Source organism: Odocoileus virginianus, chromosome 3 (genome assembly GCF_023699985.2).
Source record: "Odocoileus virginianus isolate 20LAN1187 ecotype Illinois chromosome 3, Ovbor_1.2, whole genome shotgun sequence".
Classification (NCBI taxonomy): domain Eukaryota; kingdom Metazoa; phylum Chordata; class Mammalia; order Artiodactyla; family Cervidae; genus Odocoileus; species Odocoileus virginianus.
The window spans coordinates 5,659,173-5,682,073 of record NC_069676.1 but is presented as its reverse complement, the minus strand read 5'-3'; the positions used below and the strand labels follow the sequence as shown (position 1 = coordinate 5,682,073).

General features: G+C 44.4%; 1 protein-coding gene across 2 annotated transcripts in view; it reads left to right on the top strand.

Annotated features, from left to right (window-relative positions):
* The window catches only part of NWD1 (NACHT and WD repeat domain containing 1), a 77,176-nt gene extending 54,517 nt beyond the window's left edge, over positions 1-22,659 (top strand). For both annotated transcript variants that reach the window (XM_020880416.2, XM_070462312.1), the window contains 7 exons: positions 1,805-2,077; positions 7,896-7,986; positions 11,141-11,295; positions 13,248-13,524; positions 15,149-15,699; positions 18,766-18,871; positions 20,464-22,659. In XM_020880416.2, coding sequence (XP_020736075.2) covers positions 1,805-2,077; positions 7,896-7,986; positions 11,141-11,295; positions 13,248-13,524; positions 15,149-15,699; positions 18,766-18,871; positions 20,464-20,765 — 1,755 coding nt within the window. In that variant the 3' untranslated portion in view covers positions 20,766-22,659. The remainder of the gene's footprint in view (positions 1-1,804; positions 2,078-7,895; positions 7,987-11,140; positions 11,296-13,247; positions 13,525-15,148; positions 15,700-18,765; positions 18,872-20,463) is intronic.
* Positions 22,660-22,901: the final 242 nt, after the last annotated feature.

Sequence of the window (22,901 nt, the reverse complement as noted above, 5' to 3'; positions counted from 1 at the left end):
GTGTATATATGTGTGCATGTGTGTATGAAAGAAAATTGGGATAAAACCATATATACAGTTTTATAAAATGATCTTTGCCCACAACCTTAAAAATTCTTCAAAATCAGCATGTTTAGTGATTTCATAAGATTCCATTGCATGGCTCTGCTGTAGTTTATTTAACTAATCCCTTAATACTGGACATATAGGTTGCTTCCAGTTCTTCGCATGTTCAAATAGCTGAGGTAACTTTCTTTATACATATATACATATGTATGTATCTTTCTGTGTGTCTTTTCCTAGTCCTTTAGTGTAAATCCCACAAGTAGAATTAATAGAATTATTTAAATGATTACTTTTGATGAAAAGGTACTTTAGGGGGTAAGGTTAAGGATGAAACTTCTCTAATTATTCATCGGTAATTCATGATGAATTATTCAATATGAATTAGAGAATAGAGAATTCAATGTGAATTCTCTAATTATTCATCGGTAATCCAATTATTCATTGGAATGAACATATATGCATATGGCATGGCTGTTTTCCTACTTTTTAAAACTGTATTTTAGAGCAATTTTATTTATTTATTTTTAAAAACATGTATTTGAGAAGTAATACCCTTTTTTTCCCTAAAAAATATATATTTATTTGTTTTTGGTTGTGTTGGGTCTTAGTTGCAGCTTGCAGGATCTTGCGTTGTGGCTTGCGGGCCTCTCTTTGGCTGTGGTGCCCGGGTTCCAGAGTGTGTGGGCTCTCTTGTTGAGACACATGGGCTTTGTTGCCCCATGGCATGTGGGATCTTCGTTCCCTGACCAGGGATCAAACCTGTGTCCCCTGTATTGAAAGGTGGATTCTTCACTGCTGGGCCACCAGGGAACTCCCGGTAGTTTTAGATTTGTAGAAAATTAGAGAGAGTAGAGAGGGTTCCTGTATGGCCTTGTTCCAGCTTTCTCCAATGCCAACACCTTACATAACAAGTGTACATTTATCAAAGCTAAACATTAATATGGACAATTACCATCAATTCAACTCCACACTTCATTTGGATTTTATCAGTTTTTCCACAAATGTTCTTTTGCCATTCCAGAATCCATTCCAGGATCCCTTCCACTTCCCCACTCCTTTTTTCTTTTCAATTAAATTTAAAAAAAATTTGCCGGTTATTTCTTTTTAAATTTATTGACTTATTTTTGGCTACAGTAGGTCTTCATTGCTGTGCCCAGGCTTTGCAGAACCTACTCTTTGTTGCAGTACATGGGCTTCTCATTGCAGTGGCTTCTCTTTTGCAGAGCACAGGCTCTAGGCACACGGGCTTTAGTTATTTCAACATATGGGCTCAGTAGCTGTGGTACACGGGCTTAGTGGGATAGGACCCATGTTCCCTGAATTGGCAGGTGGATTCTTATCCACTGTACCTCCAGGGAAGTCCTTCCCTCCTTTTTCTTTAAACTGATGGAGTGTTGACAATAAAATGTATAAACTCTAAAAAAAGAGCAGGTTTTAATATAGTCAATATTTTGTAATAACTATAAATAGATGGCATCACCAATTCAATGGACATGAGTTTGAGCAAACTCCAGAAGATTGTGTAGAACAGGGAAGCCTGGGGTGCTGCAGTCCATGGGGTTGTAAAGAGTCGGACACGTCTGAGCGACTGAACAAAAACAAATAAATGGAAAGGAATGCATTAAAATTTGTATAAAGATAAAAAGATTTTAATTACAATGACCAAAAAGAAAAAAGAACAGGTCTTGCATTTGACTCTGGCAAACTTGCAGTCTGGGCCTCCCTCTGACATGGCTCTGTCTTTTCATCATTCTGTTAGATCAGTGCTTGGAACCTGGAAACTGCAGAGCTGATTTTCCGTATCCTGGGGGATGCCTCTGACCCCTGGGTATGCATGGCAGTGCTGGCTTCCCAGGCCACACTGCTGACTGTGTCCCAGCGTGGCATGATCGGTCTGTGGAGCTCAGCCATGGGAACACTGCACAGGAAGCAACATTTGTCCAGCGTCAGAGAAGATACACTTGCCTGTGGGGTCTCAGTCCAGAAACAAGGAAGGATGGTTACCGGGTCCAGCATGGGCTCCATCTCTTTGGTAAGCAACTCACGTTGACTGAGTCAACATTAATTCAGCTCCAAAGTGTTCAGATGACCTAGAAGTTAGGAGAAACCATCTCACTTTTGATCTTTTTTTTTTAACCTTTTATTTCATATTAAGAGTACATCTGATTAACAATGTTGTGATAGTTTCAGGCAGACAGCAAAAGGATTCAATCATACATATGTGTATCCATTCTCCTCCAAATCCCCTCCCATCCAGGCTGCCACATAACATTGAGCAGAGCTCCCTGGGCTATACCACAGGTCCTTGTTGGTTATCCATTTAAATATAGCAGTAGGTACATGTCAGTCTCAAATTCCCTAACTATCACTTCCTTACATCCTCCCCGCAATCAAAAATTCCTTTTCTAAATCTGTGAGTCCGTTTCTGTTTTGTAAATAAGTTCATTTGTATCATTTCTTTTTAGATTTCACATATAAGGGATGTCATATAGGTTCATCCATGTGCTGCAGATGGCGTTATTTCATCACCTTTGATCTTTTAATGAATGACACTTGGCTTCTTCATTCTAGGGGTTTGCAATTCAGCACAGTCCAGGAAACATCTCTTGGTGTCTCCTGGGGGCTGGCCAATGTGCAACTGTTGATGCTCAGTCTTTCTGCAGATGCTCTGGGAGAGAGTGTAGAACACGTATGAGAACTGTCCCTGATGAGGGGATAGGACTTGGGTTTCTGTCTACCAGCTCTGTCAGTGGTTAGGTGAGGGCTGCTCCCGGGAGCATTAACACAGGGGCCAAGTGTATGAGGGAGTGAGGTCAGAAAGAACAGCCTCCCAGCGCAGAGTTGCAGGAGTGCAGTGAGCACCCTTCAGGAACAGAGGAGTACATTGAGGGGATGTGGGTGGGGACCAGGGTTGAGTTATATCAGAGCTGCAGGTGGAGGGACAAGGGCACCTCGTCATGCCCGAGGGCGCTGTGGAGCTAAGAGTCTAACTGCACCATCAGTCTGGGGAGGAACTCAGTCTCGGGAGGGCGCCAGGCTCTCCAACGACTTGCAGTCATACTAAGAGGAACAGAGTCTGTTTTCAGTAGAGGTAGAAATAGCATGTTCTTGCTTGGGTGAAGGGACAAATGCTTCTGATAGAGGCAGTCTTGGAAGGTTCCTCTCCAGGAATGCAGCCTCAGAAGAAGAAAGGATTACTAAGATGAATAAGCAATGACGGAGGGAATAGGGGGTTGCGTGGTGAGGCGGTAGGAACACGCTTGGTGTTATAGAGAAAAGAGAAGTGGAGTGGAAATAGATCACAGAGGGTTTTCGTGTCTTATTGAGGAGGTGAGAGTTTCAGGAGGGGAGAAATATGGCCACTAAAGAATCGTCCCATAACCAACAAGGACCTACTTTACAGCACCGGGAACTCTGCTCAATGGACAGCAGCCTGGATGGGAGGGAAGTTTCGGGGGGAATGGGTACATGTATACGTATGGCTGAGTCCCTTTGCTGTCTACCTGAAACTATGGTAACACTGTTAATTGGCTATGTTGTTGTTGTTCAGTCAACCAGTCGTATCTGACTCTTTGCTACCCCACTGACTGCAGCACACCAGGCTTCCCTGTGCCTTACCATCTCCCGAAGTTTGCCCAAGTTCATGTCCATTGCATTGATGATGCCATGCCGCCATCTCATCACCTGATGCCTTCTCCTTCTCTGCTCAGTCTTTTCCAACACAGGGGACTTTTCCAATCGTCAGCTGTTCGTATCAGGTGACCAAAATACTGAAGCTTCAACTTCAGCATCAGTATAGTATATTAGCTATATACTCCAATGAAAAATAAAAGGTTTAAAAAAATAATCACCCCCAAACTCCAGATTTCTGGGCCTCACGCCTCATAGCCTCCCTGAGCAATCAAGGCACCAAATGTGATCATGAAGATAATCTCAGTCCTTTTATCAGGTCTCTTGATTGCTTCCCATCACTCTTTCAGTCACTGATTGTTTTCATTAATATCCTGCAGCCTAGCAAGGAACATGAACTCTAGGGTCAGTCCCACTGGGTTTGAAAATCCCAGTCCTTAATGTAAATTGGTGCAGCCACTATGGAAAACAGTACGGAGGTTCCTTAAAAAACTAAAACTAGAATTGCCATATGATCCAGCAATCCCATTCCTGGGCATAAATCCAGAGAAAACTCCAATTCAAAAAGATACATGAACCCCAATATTTATTGCAGCACTATTTGCAATAGTCAAAACATGGAAACCTAAATGTCCTTCAGACAGATGAACGGATAAAGAAGATGTGGTACATAATACACAATGAAATACCATTCAGCCATACAAAAAGAATGGAAAATGCCATTTGCAGCCACATGGATGGACCTAGAGAGTATCTCACTAAATGAAGTAAGCCAAAAAGAGAAAGACAAATACCATATGATATCACTTATACGTGGAATCTAAAATATGATACAAATGAATTTATTTAAAAAACAGAAACAAACTCGCAGATAGATAACAAAATTTGGTCACCAAAAGGGGAAAGAGGATGGGGGGTAGGGATAAATTAAGAGTTTGAAATTAACAGATACAAGCTACTATATATAAAATAGATAAACAACAAGGTCCCGATGTATAGCACAGGGAACTATATTCACTAACCTGTAATAAACTCTAATGGAAAAGAATATATATGTTTAATCACATTGTCACATACCAGAAATTAACACAATGTTGTAAATCAACTATCCTTCAATAAGCAAACAAACAAAGACAAACCAAAAAAAAAAAGGGAAATCCCAGTTCTACCTTTACTGAGTTGTACGCTTGGGCTACTCAGCCCTTCTTTGAGCTTCAGTTTCCTCATCTGTAAAATGGGGGCAAACATGGAAACTACAGCCAGGGCCTAAAAGGGATGAACAGGTGGGTACCTACCTCTTCAGGCTTCCAATCAGCCGGGGTAGGGTGGGGGCAGTAGGATAACACTGGAGTAAACTGGAAATACGGTGTTAGTTAAGTTCAGATTTCTCCCTGTGTAACTCATCTGTGATGCCCCATTCCAGTCCCCTCAATTCAGAAGGCTATTCTGTAGGTCCCCAGGCTACTGATAGTAATGCCCTCGGTTAGGAATGCCTGTGGTGCTCACCTGGGCACACATCACTCATTGGGGGCTCTAATGCGTTTCTCCCACGGAGCCCCTATTTATGACTGGGTCGGCTCTTGTGGCTCTTTTTTTTAAATGATCATGGGATGCACTTCACTAAAAACCATCAGAGAACTTCAAGGAAGGTAGATAGCATGCCTGAGGGCCACACAATTTTGAGGGTGGGGGTGCCAAGCCTTTTGTGGATCCAATCTTTATTGAAAAATGTAAACTGTACGGGGAGGAGTTAGGATGTAGGAAGGGGAAGGCAGTGTCATCCAAGTGGTCACTTATTTATGTTCCCAGAGTTTTCTGAAAGAGGAGCCTTCATGGGTGGGCAGCCTGGTTCCTTATCTAGTGGTTTTGCTAGCAGCTGCCAACTTGTTTATTCAAGATGGATGTCTTTGGAAATGGATGCCTCAGCAATCAAAAAGCTTGATGTCAGGCACTTATATTACAGTTGCACATCTGTGACCCTGCACATCGTTGAGGTTTTCTTCCCTGCCCCCCTCTCCCCACACCCGCACACTTCGTCTCTGCGTTGATGCTCCTGGGAGCAGCCTCTACCCAATCTGAAAGAGAGGTGGTGGGTAGAACCCCCCCCAGCTCTTGGTCCCTCAGTGGGGGCAACTCTGATCAAGCTCTGCTCTCTCTCTCTCGGAGCAACCCCAGCAGGACTCACGTACATTGCCCGCATTGGTACCTGCTTGTTGAGCCACACTGACTGGCTTTGACTCCTTGTCTCAATTCTCCACTCCATACCAGTGTTTGCTAGGATCAACCCCCAAATAAACTAGTCACACTCAAATACTACTGTCAGTGTCTTTTTCTGGCAAAACTCAAACTGGATCCCTAGAAACATGTATATCAGGGCAGAAAACTGTTGGCATGACTGTACCATAATCCCCAGCACCCCCCAAAAGCTGGTGGTCAGGCTGAAGAGAGATCAATTCTGCTCTTTAGAAGGATGGTGACTGGGTTGTAAGAACTAGGGGTCTCTAGAATCTCACTAGTGTTCAGATCCTAGCCCTGCTGGGGAGAAAGTCTTGATCCTACATTCAGAGCATTTGAAGACAGTGGTAAAATCAACTTAAACTAAAGAAGCAGTCAAGTTCACTAGAATTACAGATTAAATTGATCCAGACCCCTCTATAAAGGCTCAAAGGAAGCATCTTCTTTCTAAGGTTAAATATTATTTAGGTTCTACTCTTCTTTTAGAGGGGCTTCCCAGGTGGTGCTAGCAGTAAAGAACCTGTCTGCCAATGCAGGGGATGAAGGAGATGTGGGTTTGATACCTGGCTTGGGAAGATCCCCTAGAGAAGGAAATGGCATCCCACTCCAGTATTCTTGCCTGGGAAATCCCACGGACAGAGGAGCCTGGCAGGCCACAGTCCATAGGGTTACAAAAAGTTGGACATGACTGAGCAACTGAACACTCATACATGTATAAGATAAATAACTGGCGGGAGCCCACTGTATAACACAGGGAGCTCTGCTCAATGTTCTGTGGTGACCGAAATGGGAAGGACATCTAAAAAAGAGTGGATATATGCGTGCGTGCGTGCTAAGTCGCTTTAGTCGTGTCCAACTCTGTGTGACTCTTTGGACTGTAACCCTCCAGGCTCCTCTGTCCATGGGATTCTCCTTTCAAGAGTGCTGGAGTGGGTTGCCATGCCCTCCTCCAAGGGATTTTCCCAGCCCGGGGATGGAACCTGTGTCTCCTGCGGCTCCTTCATTGTAGGCGGATTCTTTACTGCTGAGCCACGGGGAAGCCCTATATGTACACGTATGGCTGATTCACTTTGCCGCACCGTGTGTTAGTAGAAACTAATATAACGCTGATTGAGACGTTGGGATTGACATATATACACTATTATATAAGATAGATAACCAACGAGAACCTTAAAAAGACTCTCTTTCACAGTGAAATATCTATGGAAAAGAATTACTCATCCTACTGTCTCCATTTCCCTCAAAATTAAAGCACAAATTGTAAAAAGAAAAAGAAGAAGAAAGAAAAATTGATCTTTGTGGCTGAGTAGGCACTCCCATCTTGGAGGAGAGCTGGCTACTGTGTCAGGCAGACGCACCCTGTCCTTTAAGGAGGGAGAAGGCCCAAACTAACCCACAGAGAGAATTTTATGTTTAATTTTTTCTTGTCCTGCCTGAAAATAAAAATTGTATTTCATCAACAACCATTGCAGAAATTAACTTCCTCCTGCCCCTGCTTCAGGCAAAAACAACCAAAAATAAACCCAAACCTTCCTCTGAGAGCTGAACAAAATTTTCATCTCTGCAACTCAGGAATGGGGAGCACGGTACTGCCTTCTTCCAGCTGCAATCTATCTTTCGATCTTATTTATGATTTCTGAGCTCTTTTGGGGGCAGAAAACTAGAGGGCTGTGATAGCCGCCGGGTCCCTGAGTTGGTTACAACAATAACATCAACAGTAATAATAACACTCCCACTTTGGGAGGGCTGATTATGAGACAGAGGGCTCCATCCCATGCACGTCTTACCCCATGATAGCCCCGTGAGGCACTCCTGGGGTCATCGCCCACTTACCAGATGAGGAAACTGAGGCAGCCTGGGGCCAAAGGAATTTCCTTAGGATCACAGAGCTGGTGAGTGGCCGAGCCTTGCGTCACACACAAGCCCTTGACCCTAAACCCTTAACCTGGTGGAAATGCCTGATGGGCATCCTTGATTCTGCACAGGTTTCCTCCGAAGGAGACAGCCTGCTGGAAAAGCTTCCGGAAGCTGTGGGGTTCTTGGTGGTCTCTGAAGATGAGTCTCTTCTCGCTGCAGGTAGTGTTTAGCTCTCATTTGGAGTCATGAGGCGGCAACTCCGGATTTGGTTGGAAGTGGAGAGGGGTCTGGGGAAATGCAGAAGCGGGTTGGCAAATTCTTTCTGCACAGGGCCTCATAGCTCTCATAACTATCCAACACCGTCCTGGTAATGCAAAAGCCACCATGGATGATATTTCAAGTGAGTACGGCTGTGTGCCAATAAAATTTGCATGGATGCTGAGAGACTTCCCTGGAGACCCAGTGGTTAAGACTCCACACTTCTAATATAGAGGGCAGGGGTTCAGTCCCTTATCAGGGAATTAAGGTCCCATATGCTATGCAGTGTGGCCAAAGAGTTAGAAAAAATACTTTCATGAATGCTGGAATTTGAATTTTATACCATCGTCATGTGCTATGAAATAGTAATCTTATTTTACTTTTTTCAAGGATGGAAAAACTTAAAAGCTACTAGCTCACATATAAAAATAGATGACCAGCCAATCTTTGCCCATGGGCTGTAGTTTGTCAACCCCTGTTCTGGATAAATCTCTGCAACTTTCTGGAATTCTGTTCCCTTATCTCTGAAGTGAGAGTGGTTATTCCTACCTGAGAGTTACAGGGATAGAGAGGCATGGGGTGAAAGGATAGAGTACACTCAGCCCACAAAACCCCTGATTTTAGGAGCTTTCAGGCTAGCAGGAAATATAAGTGATTAGGTAGCCACAAGAAAGATTGGTTGGTGCCATGTTTAGATAAGAATCAGGGGTTATAGGAACATATGACTTAGTCTGAAGCAATCAGGGAAGGCTTTCTGGTAGAGTGACAAACAGGTGCTCCATATCCTGATTTTATTTTTAAAGAAAAAAATTTTAGAGTAGTTTTAGGTTCACAGCCAAACTGAGCAAAAGGCACAGAGAGGTCCAGGTACCTGCTTGCTCCCACTCACACATAGCCTCCCCCATTTTCAACATTACCCACTGGAGCGGCGCGTTTGTTGCAACTGATGAAATGACACTGACATCCTCATTCAAAGTCCATGGCTCACATTATGGTTCACTCTTGTTGTTGTATATTCTATGGGTTTGGACAAATGGGTAATGATGTATATCCATCATTGTAGCATCATACAGATCACTTTCACTGTCTTTGAAAGTGAAAGTGTATTTGCTCAGTCTGTCTGACTCTTTGCAACCCAGGAACTGTAGCCTGCCAGGCTCCTCTGTCCATGGAATGCTCCAGCAAGAATACTGGAGTGGGTAGCCCTTCCCTTCTCCAGGGGATCTTACCAACCCGGATCGAAGCCGGGTCTCCCACATTGCAGGCAGATTCTTTACCGTCTGAGCCACCTTAGATCAGTCTAATTTTTTTTTAATGTTCATTTGTATTTTTTTATTTGGTTGTATCAGGTCTTAGTTGCGGCATGTGGGATCTTCCTTCCATCATGTGAGGTCTTTTATTACTGTCATGGACTCTCTAGCTATGGCGCACGGCTAGTTGCTCTGCATCATGTTAGATCTTAGTTTCCCGATGAGGGATTGAACCCTTGTCCCCTGCATTGCAATGTGGATTCCCAACCACTGGACAATCAGGGACGTCCCAGTCCAATTTTTAAAGATTAATAAATTTATTTATTTGGCTGCACTGGGTCTTAGTTGTGACAGGCGGCACCTTTGATCATTGTCGCATGCGGGATCGTTAGTTGCAGACTGTGAACTGTTAGTTGCATCGTGTGGGATCTAGTCCCCTGACCAGGGATAGAACCCAGGCCCCTGCTTAGGGAGCATGGAGTCTTAGCCACTGGACCACCAGGGAAATCCTTCAGTCTGATTTTTACAAAGCCATTTCCAGGGGCCAAGACACTTTAGACCAGCGCTGTCCAGTAATGAAAACTACAAATGTGACCACATTTGTATTGTGTATGTTCTCGTGATCCCATTTAAAAAGGTAAAGAGAAATAAGTGGCATTTGTGTTATTAATATGTCTTATTTAATGCAATAGACTCCCAAACCCAACATGAAATCAGCATGACTTTAACGGGGGTCTACCCCTCCAGATTGTCACAGAGCCTCGGTTTGAGTTTCCAAGTCACCCAGCTATCCCACTGGCTATTTATTTTACATACGATAGCGTATATGTGTCCCTGCTCTCCTCTCCTCTCTCCCATCGCCCCCGTCCCGCAGCCTCATGTCTGTAAATCTGTTCTCTATGTCTGCATCTCCATTGCTGCCCTGCAAATAGGTTCATCAGTACTGAAAGGCAGATTCTTAACCACTGGACCACTAAGGCGGTTCCTGTTGCTGTTTTGTAAGCCTACCCCCTCCTTCCTCTCCATCACCTCCTCTTCCTGCTGCTCCAGCCACACTGGCTTCCATGCTTTTCTCAAACACAGCAGGCCTCTCCTTCCTTCTGGGTGTCTCAAGCTATTCCCCTGCCTCCAGTGCCTGCCACCTCTTCATCTCTCTAAAAGCAATGCAAATGTCCTACAACAAGTTACCGCACAAGCACTGGTGGTTAAAACAACAGAATATCTTCATTCATGGTTCTAGAGTCAGGAAGTCTAAAATCAAGGCATTGGTAGGACTGGCACCCTCCAAAGTCTTCTGAGAAGAATCCTTTTTTTTTTTTTCAACTGTTGTTCCTTCTCCACTTGTTTGTTTTTTGCCTCTTTCAGCTTCTGCCAGGATTCCCTGGCTTATGGCCACATCTCCCCAGTCTCTGCCTCCATCTTCATGCTGCCTTCTGTGCTATGTGTGTCTCTGAGTCCTGTTTTTCTCATGGCATCCAGCCCCTGACTTCATTGCCCTTAACACATTTTATTTTCCTTCCTTCCTCCTGCCCTCCCACTCCTCCTTCCATCTTCAAAACCATGTGCCCAGCTTTGTTCTGGGAGGCCACGAGCAACCCAAACAGGCAGAACCAGCTCTCTGAAAACTCATAGCCTTGTGATAATAAATAACTTCACAGTTTTCTATGAAGTTATTGATCACTGTTGTGCTCACCCTCCCCAACTATAGGCTCTATGAGGATAGAGGCCTAGTCCACCTCGTTCACCACTGTATTCTTTCCACCTGCATATTGTAGGTGCTCAAAAAAAATCTTTACTGATTGAATTCAATTACTCTCAAACTCCTCAAGGAGTGAAAGGTATAATCTTGGTCTGTGCTGTTTTAGGTTTTGGAAGGTCCGTGAGGATATTTCTGGAAGATGCACAGGGGTTTCATCGATTCATGGCCACTGACCTTGAACATGAAGATGTGGTAGAGACAGCCATTTTTGGTCCTGAAAACAATCTGATTGTCACCGGGTCCCGGGATGCACTCATTCAGGTGAGGGGGAGATGCATGGCCCATCATCCTCACCTCCACCTCTGGAAGAGAAAGTATGATTCTTTTTCTAAACAAAAATATTTATTTATTTGGCTGTTCCAGGTGTTAGTTGCAGTATGTAGAATCTTGTAGTTGTGACATGCAAATTCTTAGTTGTGGCACATGGGATCTCCAGGTCCCTGAATTGAGAGCAAGGAGTCTTAGCCACCAGACTACGAGGGAAGTCCCAAAGTATGGTTCTTTAGGTATCATTTGGTTTCAAAATACAGAAACCCACAAAAACTAGTGCAGGAAAAACAGGGCAGGTCATTGGACAGACACGGGGAGGTGGTCTTCTGGGACTCAGAGACAGACCTAGGGGGAATTATTAAAACATTCAACAAAAGAGAGAACATTCCTGCTAAACCTAAAATACTGGGAAGGTTTTGACTTTCAGAGGAGCAGGGTTGGGGAGATGGGGAAAAAATTCCTATTAAGCTCAAAGTTCTCCAAGCTGGGGAGAAGAGTATGTGATACCGTAGCAGTAACATTCTGGTCTCAGGACCTCTTTGGATTTTTAAAGTTATTGAGAACCTTCAAGGGGCTTTCATGTATGTGGACTATATCAACATGATTCATATATTTTTAACAAATGATCTATTTTGAAATAGTTTTAGGTTTTAAAGAAGAGTTGTGAAGAGAGCCCAGATAGTACTCATATATATGTGTGTGTGTGTGTGTTAGGAACTCAGTCATCCAACTCTGTGCGACCCCATTGTCTGTGGCCCACCAGGCTCCTCTGTCCTTGGGATTCTCCAGGCAAGAATACTGCAGTGGATTGCCATGCCCTTCTCCAGGAGATCTTCCTGACCTAGGGATTGAACCCGGATCTCCCACATTTCAGGCAGATTCTTTACCACTTGAGCCACCAGGGAAGCCATATATATATATATATATATATATATATATATGACTTTCAGAGGAGCAAGATTGGACATATTTATATATACACACAAATATATGTACATATATGTATATGTATGTACATATACAAATGATTACACACACAGACACACACACACACACATATATATATGAGTACTCTCTGGGTCTCTTCACAACTCTTCCTTAAAACATAAAACTAAAAACAAAAACAAAAACAAAACATAAAACTATACATATCAACTCTTCATCCAGCTATCCTCAGGGTTAACATCTTATATCACATTGATCTCATTATCAAAACCAAGATATTAACATTGGGACAATATCATTGGGACAAAACTCATCTACAGACCTTGATCCTATTTCACCAGTTTTTCCACAAATGTCATTTTTCAGATCCTGTATTGCATTTAGTATCTATTGATACTTGCCATGTTAAAATTTTAAATGCCAAAATCTAAACATACTTCTCCATTAAGTCCTCAACATGACATATGAATATAATGACATACTTTTGTGAAAACAGTTGTTATTTTCTGAAACACACACCAAAAAATCATGAAAAGAGTTATCATTTCATATTTTGTCAAATCTCTTTCTTGTCTGGCTTCATAGAAGACAATCAGATTCTCATATTTGATTCTACGTTCTCCCATCTGTTGTGATAACATATTCCATGGTCTCTCGAAGACTCTACTGCTCATTTATGAGAGGAAGAATGTGTAAAAAGACAAACGACCTCTTAAATTACTGCAAAAATAATTGTGTTTCTGTAGAACTCCCTGAAACTCCCCTTTTGCAGAACCACCTGGAGGGTAACTTCCAGGGGTTCCCCAGGACACACTTTGAGAATTGTCATGGTAGCTGATTGATGAGATGGAGGGAAGTTTGAGGGGGTGAGGAAATGTGAGGGCCCTTGAACTCCAGCCTGAAAGTTTATCTAAGGCAGACAAGCGAGCTTCAGAATATTCCTGAACTACAGCAGCATAAGGAAGAAGTCAGCCCTGCCCCTCCGCTTCCATCCGCAGGTGTGGAGTCTGTCAGCACAGGGGACTCTGCTAGACGTCTTGGACTGTGTCGGGGCCCCAGTGAGCCTGCTGGCCCGGGCTGGGGCCTTGGTGGCGTCTGCTTCCCGTCAGTCCTCATCTTTTAAAGTCTGGGACCTCACCTACGCTCAGAAACCAAAGGCCTCTAACCCGTTTCTGGACCGCACCGGCCTCACGGCAGTGTCACACAACGGCAGCTACGTGTACTTCCCTAAAACCGGGGACAAAAACAAAGTCAGCATTTGGGCCTTAGCAGAAGGTTTGTAAGATTTAAGCACAGCCATTTGTGTGGGTAAGAACTGAAGCCCCTGTCTTGGTCTCTTTGGGTTGTCATAATAAAGCACCATAGACAGGAAGAGAGGATTAAAGAACAGACACTCATTTCTCATGGATCTGGAGGCTAGAAAGTCTGAGATCAAGGCACTGGCAGATCAGTGTCTGTCGAGAGCCCACTGATCGGTTTGCAGATGGCCACCTTCTCACTGTGCCCTCCAATGGCAGAGAGCAGAGAAAGAAGCAAGCTCTAGAGTCTCTTCTTACAAGGGCACTAATTCCATTAACGGGGACTCCACCCTCATGATCTAATCACCTTCCAAAGGTCCCACCTCCTAACACCATCACATTAGGGGGTTAGGACTTCAACACATATTTGGGGATAGGTCCCAAACATTCAGTGTGTGACACCCCACTCCAGTTAGATTAAAAGTGGCTGATAGAAGACAGGACTTGCTTTTATAAATTTCTAGCTTGTGGTCATTGATTATTTGATTGTCAATTCCTGTTTTAGTTGAGGCTTCCCTGGAGGCAAGTTTCCTGATGGGGACATTTGCACAAGTGGTATATAGAGGAGAGAGTAAGGAAGCAGGCTGGGTGGGAGCAGCACTGGACATGAAGCTGGTCTCAGCCTGACTCCACAAGGAGCCCAGGGACATGAATTGCACTTCACAGCTGTCCCATCTTGAAGCAAAGGGACCAGCCTTGTTACCCCCGTAGCAGGCAGTCACTGGCCATCCTAGGTGGTGGGCTCGGCCCCCAGGCATTTCTAAACGAGGTGCTTCCTTCACTCAACAGCCATGAGGTCTTGGATCTGGGCATGGCAGCAGTAATACCTGCTCAATCCCCACTGGGTGGATGGAGGCATAGAAATTCCTGTTGTTCAGTCACCAAGTCACGTCCACTGAATCAGCGATTCCATCCAACCTTCTCATCCTCTGTCATCCTTTTCTCCTCCTGCCTTCAATCTTCCACCTGGCTAATCATAAAATGAGAAAAGAGATTCACTCTCAAGTTCGTGTCTGGATTGGACAGACATTGGTTTAGTGCTAGTCTTGGGGTCAAACTCTGGGAGTTAACAGTGAACAAGACAGTTGAAGTTGCAGATTTTGAGGTGCTTGCCTGCTCGTCGTGGGGGAGAGCAGGATGTGAAGAAACAGAGTAAGGTGGTGGGCAAGGAGATAGGAGTTGGTAAACCACAGTCCAGGGGCCAGATACAGACACACATTTGTTTCTGCATTGTTTGTGGCCGCCTCAGGGCTGTGCCAGCAGATTAAGTGTTGATAGCAGAGAGTATACAGGGCAAAAATATTTACTCTCCTACTCTTTTACAGAGGGTGGCAAAAGGAAACATTTGGGATGAGAGGTTCTGAAGACCAGAGAAAGGCATGCATATTGATTCTGAGAACTCTTCAGAGGGTCTGAGGCAGGGCAGTGAGATGTTGTGATTTTCATATTTTAAAGCTTGGATGATTGGTGGGCAGGAGTGAAAGCAGGGAGACTGGCAATAGCCAAGTTGAAGGGTAACAAAAGCATTTTTTTAAATCCTTAAAAGATGGGAACCAGTGTCCCTGTGATCCGTTCTTGATGCGGTCTTCTCTCTATGACAGGTGAAGAGCAAGATGCTCTGGACACCTCCAACGAGGTCAGGTGTCTGGAGGTCGCCGAGCAGGCCAATCTCCTTTTCACTGGCCTCGTTTCAGGGGTTGTCCTGGTGTTCCCCCTGAATTCCAGACAAGACGTGATGTGTATCCCTCCTCCAGAAGCCCGGAAAGCCGTCAACTGCATGGCTCTTAGTAAGGACGAGGGCCACCTGGCCATTGCCTATGACAGCACCGTCCTGGTGCTGGACATCAGCCCGGGGGACCCCTGTCCAGTCATTGATGGGCCAGTATACACCTTCTACACCCAACTGCCTGACACCATAGCCAGTGTGGCCGTTCTGGCTGACTATCGCGTCATCTACGGCATGATCAACGGCGACCTCTTCCTTTATGAGTGTGTGAATTCCAAGGTGTTCCCTCTGGAGGCTCATGGGAGCCGAGTCACCTGCGTGGAGGTCAGCCACAAAGAGCAGCTGGCAGTCAGCGGGTCTGAGGAAGCCCTGCTGTGTCTCTGGGACCTGCAGGTGTGCAAGTGGAAATTCGAGATGAGCTACACGGTGGGTAGCCTGCCACGGCACGTGCACGTCCTGGCATTAGAAAACGGATGCTGGGCATCATGTATTAAGGGTACACCATATGCGGCCAGCTGGGGTCGTGACTAATATGAGTCAAGTGAGAGACGCCCTCACCTCCAGAGGAGAGTCTTAGGGGATGCCAAAAAACTTGGCCATCCAGAGAAATAATAGTTTGGTTCAGTGTTTAAAAAATCAAAGTAAATGCGAAAAATACACACAAAATAAAATATCAAGATATATTTATTTTCAAATATTTTGTGTATGTATTTATGTTTGGCTGTGCTGGTGAGTATGGGCTACTCTCTAGCTGAGGTGCCCAGGCTTCTCATTGTGGTGGCTTCTCCTGTTGCAAAGCATGGGCTCGAGGGCACGCAGGCTTCTGTAGTTGTGGCTCCTGGGCTCCAGAGCACAGGCTCAATAGTTGTGGTGCAAAGGCTTAGCTGCTCCACGGCATGTGGGATCTTCCCAGACCAGGGATCAAAGCTGTGTCTCCTGCATTGGCAGGCGGATTCTTTACCAACGAGCCACTGGCAAAGCCCAAAATATCAACATTTAAAATAAAGACAGGATTGGAACTTTGTGAGCAGTCCACTGGTTAACACCCCCAGCTTCCAACGCAGGGGGCCCAGGTTTGATACCTGGTCAGGGATCTAAGGTCCCACGTGTCACACGGCACAGCCAAAAAGTAAAAATAAAATAAAGACAGGATCAAATCCTGCACTGGCACAGTCCTGCCTCACTCTTCTCACCCTGATCCTGTCCAGCCTTTCTTTCACCCAAAGGTTTTGACTGTATGAACCAAGCCAGGTCTCTTTCTAGTGCTGAGGAAGGCGCTGTGACCGTGGCAGACAGCGTCCCACCTCTTGGAGCCGCGTTCTAGTTGTAGAGACACTGTGAGCTCCGTGAGGGCAGGATTTTTTTATGTGCTTTGTTCACTGAGGTGGTACCTGTCCCTAGGAGAGCCCCTGACAATTTAATATTTGTGAAATAAAAACAAAGCAGCATATACATGATGGTTGGGGTGCAACAAGACCTTTGAAGAAAAATAGGGCAAGAAAAAGACATACAGCGTGGCAAGGGCTACTATCAAGAAAGTCAGGTAAGTCTGCTGGAAGAGCATTTTAAGCAGAAGGAACAGCAACTGCGAAGGCTCTGAGCAGGGAAACTGGTGATGCCTTTCCATACAAAGCATCTAAGAGTTTTCACATCCATCCCTTGAGAAGTTATTATAAATGTTGTATCAATATGATTGAGTTATATTATATATTTACATATTCATATGTATTACGCAAAATTGTTCAGTCACTACTGCCGACTCTTTGTGACCCCATGAACTGTGGCATGCCAGGCTCCTCTGTCCTTCACTATCTCCCAAAGTTCACTCAAATTCATGTTCATTGAGTTGGTGATGCTATCTAACCATCTCATCCTCTGCCATCTCCTTCTCCTTTGGCTTCAATCTTTCCCAGCTTCGGGGTCTTTTCCATGAGTTGGGTCTTCACATCAGGCGGCCAAAGTATTGGAGCTTCAGCTTCAGTATCAGTCCTTCTAATGAATATTCAGGGTTGATTTCCTTTAGGATTGACTGGTTTGATCTGCTTGCAGTCCAAATATACATATTAAAATACCATTCTATAATTTATTCCTCACAACAGTCTTGTAAGGTTGTGCTATTATTCCAGTTTTCTCAGATGGGAAACAAAGATAGTATCTGAAGTTGCAAGATATAAGCATTGTTAATAAACTAAGGGAGACAATCTTGTAACTTAGAGAACAGAATATATGCAGTTTTATCTCAAAGTGACTTCATCCCCCCTGACTTATTCTTATGAAGTCACTATAAGGCTGAGATATAAGTAATCTTTTGCCTTGTTGAGTTGGGAAATACCACCACAGCAGTTAAATACACCTAGCTTTTTCTTTTTAAACGAATAAACTTAATTTTGGAATAATTTTAGATTTACAGATTAAGTTGTGAAGATAGTTTGAAGGTTCCCATTTACCTGCTCCTCACCCAGCTTCTGCTGATATTAACATCTTACACAACTAGAGTATGTTTGTCAAAACTAAGAAAGTAACATGGGAACAAAATTATTAGCTATCAACTTTATTGGGATCACATGTTGTTGGGTTTTTTTCATTTGTATCTTTTAAAATTTTTAACTTATTTTTGGCTGCACTGGGTCTTCATTGCTTTGTGTGGGCTTTCTCTAGTTGCAATGAGTGGCGCGACTCTCCTTTTAGATGCCCAGGCTTCTCATTTCTGTGGTTTCTTTGTTGCAGAGCACAGGCTCTAAGCACACGGGCTTCAGTAGTTGCAGCATGCAAGATCAGTAGGTGTGGTACACAGGTTTGGGGCTCCATGGCATGTGGAATCTTCCCGGACCAGGGGTTGAACCTGGGTCCTCTGCGTTGGCAGGTGAATTCCCCACCACTGTGTCACCAAGGAAGTCCAGGATCATGTGTTTTTCAGTGAGTTCCCTTCTGTTCTAGGATTCCTAATTTCACTTAGCATATAGCTTTTAATTAAATACAGTCGGAGCTAACACTTGTATAACCAAGATCATTTAAGAAATTAAATCCTATAATTCCTGTTCTCCAATGAGAAATGTCACTAATCCTCTCAAACCAATCTCTTTGAAGATGTATTTTGGGCCAAGGAATATAGATGCTGTGCATCTCTCCAGGTTTTAACTTGTTCCGTCTCCCAAGAAGGAGCTTCCCAGGTGGTGCTAGTGTTAAAAGTACCTGCCTGCCAATTCAGGAGACATAAGAGATGCAGGTTCAGTCACTGGTTCAGGAAGATCCCCTGGAGGAGGGCATGGCAACCCACTCTGGTATTCTTGTCTGGAGGATCTCATGGACAGAGGAGCCTGGTGGGCTACAGTCCATAGGGTCCCAAAGAGTCAGAGATGACTGAAGCGACTTAGCACACATGCATCACCCAAGAGGTGTTTACAAGTCTGGCTTCTTATACAAGTGCCTTGGGGCTGGACTCCTAGGTGTCTTTCAGTTCTGAAATCAAGATCACATTGTCTTTTTCTACAGAATTCTTACTGTATAGGAGTCCAATGTGCTTGCTTCTCCAAGGATGACAAGTATGTCTATGCAGGCTTGAAAGATCGCTCCATAATTGTCTGGAGTGTGCTGGATGGTGAGTCATTTTGCTTTGAGGGTAGGACTGAGCTTAGATCTGGAGACAAAGGACCCTGTTCTGAATCCGTGCCTTTAGAGGGCTCTGCTCTGACCTCCTCTCATTGGGTCCATCTGCTTGGGGGGTAGGTATCCGCAGCCTCAGGGAACAGGCCCGACTGGAGCTATACCTCTTCTTCTAGATCCCATGCTCTGGGAACCTGGAACTCCAGAACACCCTCCCCACCTGCCCCAGGAGCCCTCTTTAGGGCCTCTGTGGGCCTCTTTCCCAGGTCTATCCTTCTGAAAGTGGGCTGTGCCTTGAGAGTGCACTCCCCCAGGCTGGGAGGGTGATTGTGGAATGGTATGCATGGAGTCTGGATTTGTGAGCTGGGTGGGGATTCACATGTATGTATCTGAGGCCCCCTAGGGATGTAGGATGGAGCTGGATGTGGGACGAGAAGGGGACAGTCACAGACAGCTGGGGTCTCCCACACCGTTATATTCGGACATGGAACTGAAGAGCCTGAGAGTCCTCAACCCAAACCTGACCTTCCAGGTGTTCTGAAGGTATATCAACCAATGTAGAAGGATAGAATATATTTCATTTAATATAATAGTTTATTAGCTGGATTTACAGTGTTTACATATTGTATCTTATGGATGCTGACCTTCATTCATTCTCTTTTCTCAGGCCCTGTAAATGTTTGGGGAACCTTGTTTAAGATCAACCACTTTGAAAACTCCACATTTCTCATTCTGTTTAACATCACACTAAGGACATATTAACAGAAGTTAACATTTCTTGTGTACTGGATACTGTCACCAAGTCATTTCATTATCTCAATTCACACCTACCTTTTATAAAATTTGAGACTCTGAGAGATGGGGTGGGCTGTGGTTTGAAGCTGGTCTACCTGTTCCCCATGGGTACCTTTGTCACATTCTCCCATGGAGAAAGGAACCCTTTTGACACTGTCAGGGAGGGGTAGGATTTATTGCTATCCCCATTTGACAAATGAAGAAGCTTAAGTTCAGAGTGATTAAGGAATTTTCTCAAGGTCATAAAGCAAGTAAGTGGCTGAATGAATAGCAGATAGAGTTGAATATATTGTAATCAAATACATTATACCTGAAAACACTGTGGTTGAATCAGTATAATTGAATAGTTATACTCTAATACACTGCAATTGAATACCTTGAATTCTAATACAGTGTAATAAAGATGCCTGGCACAATGTCACAGATGGCTCAGAACCTAAGGTCTGTGGACTGTGGCCTTAAAAGCCCATCCTGCACAGGTTCACAACCTCTCTTCCCACTCCTTCTTCAATAATAATATTGACTGAATTCACTCTGGGATGAAACTGATACTTAGCACTTGACATGCATAACATCTTCAAATCTTCAGAATTCCCCTAAGCAGGTAGGCTCAGTTATCATTCCCATATTGTGGATGAAGCAAGAAGGACTGAGAATTTTGCTGTCATGCCTAAGCCAGTAAGGGGGATAGAAGAAATTTGACCCCATGCAGCTAACTCTCAAATGTGTGAGATTGGATCTCTGTGGCTGCATTTTTACCCTGTGTGCCCATCTCTCCACTTCCCCCGACAGGCGCACTGTTGGCTGTCCAGTTTGTCCATGCCGTGGTGAACAGGATCATCCCAACCTCCAATGGCTTCATTGCCCCCTCCAGACATGGCTATCTCATCCGTGAGCGTTTCCAGTGCCCTTCATCAAGAATCTCACAACAGGACCCTCTCAAGAACTTCAAGAAAGCAGTGTGGATGGTCAAATCCAGGCAGAGAGAAGAGCTGGCAGCTGCTGCGGGAGCCCTCCAGGACTTGAGATCAGAGAGTGCCCAGGGAAATGAATCCAAATCAAACAAACGCTCACAAGTCTGCCTGCTGGTGTAAAACCCCCCTGTGGCGCCAATTTGGTTAGTCCCATTCAGTCTAACTGAAGCAAAAAGAAAGTATGTGTTGATATATATCTGGACTCGAAGCCTCCAGTTACATGACTCAGATCTTGTTTCCTACCATCTTTCCATTGTTTTCTCTCCTCAGCTCTATTCTCAGGCCCGCCCCCAGATTAGCATCATGACAGCCAAGTTCAGCAGAAAAGTAGGTCCCTTTCCAACAGTTTGAACCAAAGCGCCCTGGTTCTAAATCTGTTAGCCCCAATTAGTTCATACACCCATCCCAGAACACAAAGCTGTCTTTGAGGAAAATGCAGCACTCTGCTTGGCGGTCCTGACCCCACGTCCATCCAGACTGAGGCTGGAGCCAACACCACCCAACTCTGTAGACTGAGAAGGGGAGAGGCTACTCCCCAGGGTAGCTGGAGTGCTAGTCAAGATGGGGACGGATGGATATGAGACCAACCAAACCACAAACGTGGACCACAGAGCCTTATAGTTTATAAAGCACCAGGCGCTATGGTCTGATCCTTATCACAGCTCATACTTCAGAGAGGGCAAGAGTTTCTGCTTCCATTTTACAGATAAGGAAACAGCCTTGCAGAGTTAGCTATGATTTGCTCAAGATCATGAGCCTGAGGTGCGAGAGAGCTCTGAGAAATTAGAATCCAGAGCCTTCCTGTCCCAATTGTTGTTGGGACCACCTCACTCTAATTTTAGACCCAGAAGCACAACCCTCAGTTCCATGGGTGGCACATTCAAATGCCCACAGGGACCCACAAGTAATCAAGATGGTTGCTGTGTGCTGGGGTGACCAGCAGATTATGATGGTGACAATGCAAACATGGAGGGCATTGCTCTGTCTTGGCGTGAGACACGGGAACCTTGAGTCTACCCCAAAATGGCCCTGGGGAAAGCAGCCCACTGGTGCCAGAGCTCCCTGTTGTCACAAGTAAAGCCAGAAACCTGGATTTTTATGAGAAATGTCCTCATTTTAATGAAGTTGGCAATTGGTTCAAATTTGCACTTATAGGCACACCTGGCTCAGATCTCCAGTTCATCATGACCCAACTTGGCGTCAAAACAGTAAACTTGTTATCATTCTTCCATCTATACTCCTTGGCTCTCAAACTCTGAGACTAGAGATGATTTTTATCTTAAAAACTGGAGGCTCTTGGAAGCAGATGGATAAAGCCGCCAACATCTTCCTACCATGCTTTTGGACGATCTCTACCTTGTGCAAGTTCAAAAGTCTGACTGTTTCTGCTCCACTTAAATGGCTTTTTCTTTTTTTGCCTGCAGCCTTCTAAAAGCCCCTACTTGCTTCTGGGGCTTTTGCTGTAAGGATAGCAGAGTCCAAACCTTCAAGGTGCTATTCCATCCTCTCCTCCTCCCCCACCTCCAACTGAATTCCAGACAGACAAAAAAAAAACAGCTTAGAAATAGAGACTTTTGAGCTGGATGTGACCTGACCAATGGTCTCATTCAGCCATTTTTAAAACTAGTGTTCCAAGGAGGGCTTTGATAGTTCTGAATGTTACTTAGCATCAAATTCCATTTAAAAATGTTTTATAACTGCAATTTAAAAATACACATTGGGTAGCAGTTTTTAAGGTGTTGGAAACAACTAACATAGGATTTTCCTGCCATCTCCATTTAACTTAGAGGGGAGGGGAGCCCTTAAAAAAAAAAAAAGCTACTCTTTGCACCCATGTCTCTGTGAATCAGGGGTTTATCCAATGCATAAATAAGATTTAGCTACAACTTCTGGTTTAAAATATGAGTGTCCATCTCAACAGCCTCAGTGAGAATCAATTGCTTCATATGTAAACACTACTTTGACCATAGGAAAGAATTTTTTTTTTACTAATAAAATGCTAGTTGGAATTGTTGCTTACCGTGGTATTTCTGTGGAGAGTTTTCATTTAAGAAAGTGTTCGGTTGCTATGAATGTTTGACAAGCACAGTGCTTCGGAGTGGAGTGACTTGCTTGAGGTTCCCCAGCTGTGGTGGAACCAGGGTGAGAGCATGGTTATTGTGCCAACAGGACTGTGTTAACATACTATCCAAACTGAGACACTTTTTGAGAGTGAAAGGGAGGGATCCAAACAATTACTCCAGGACAACTACAATA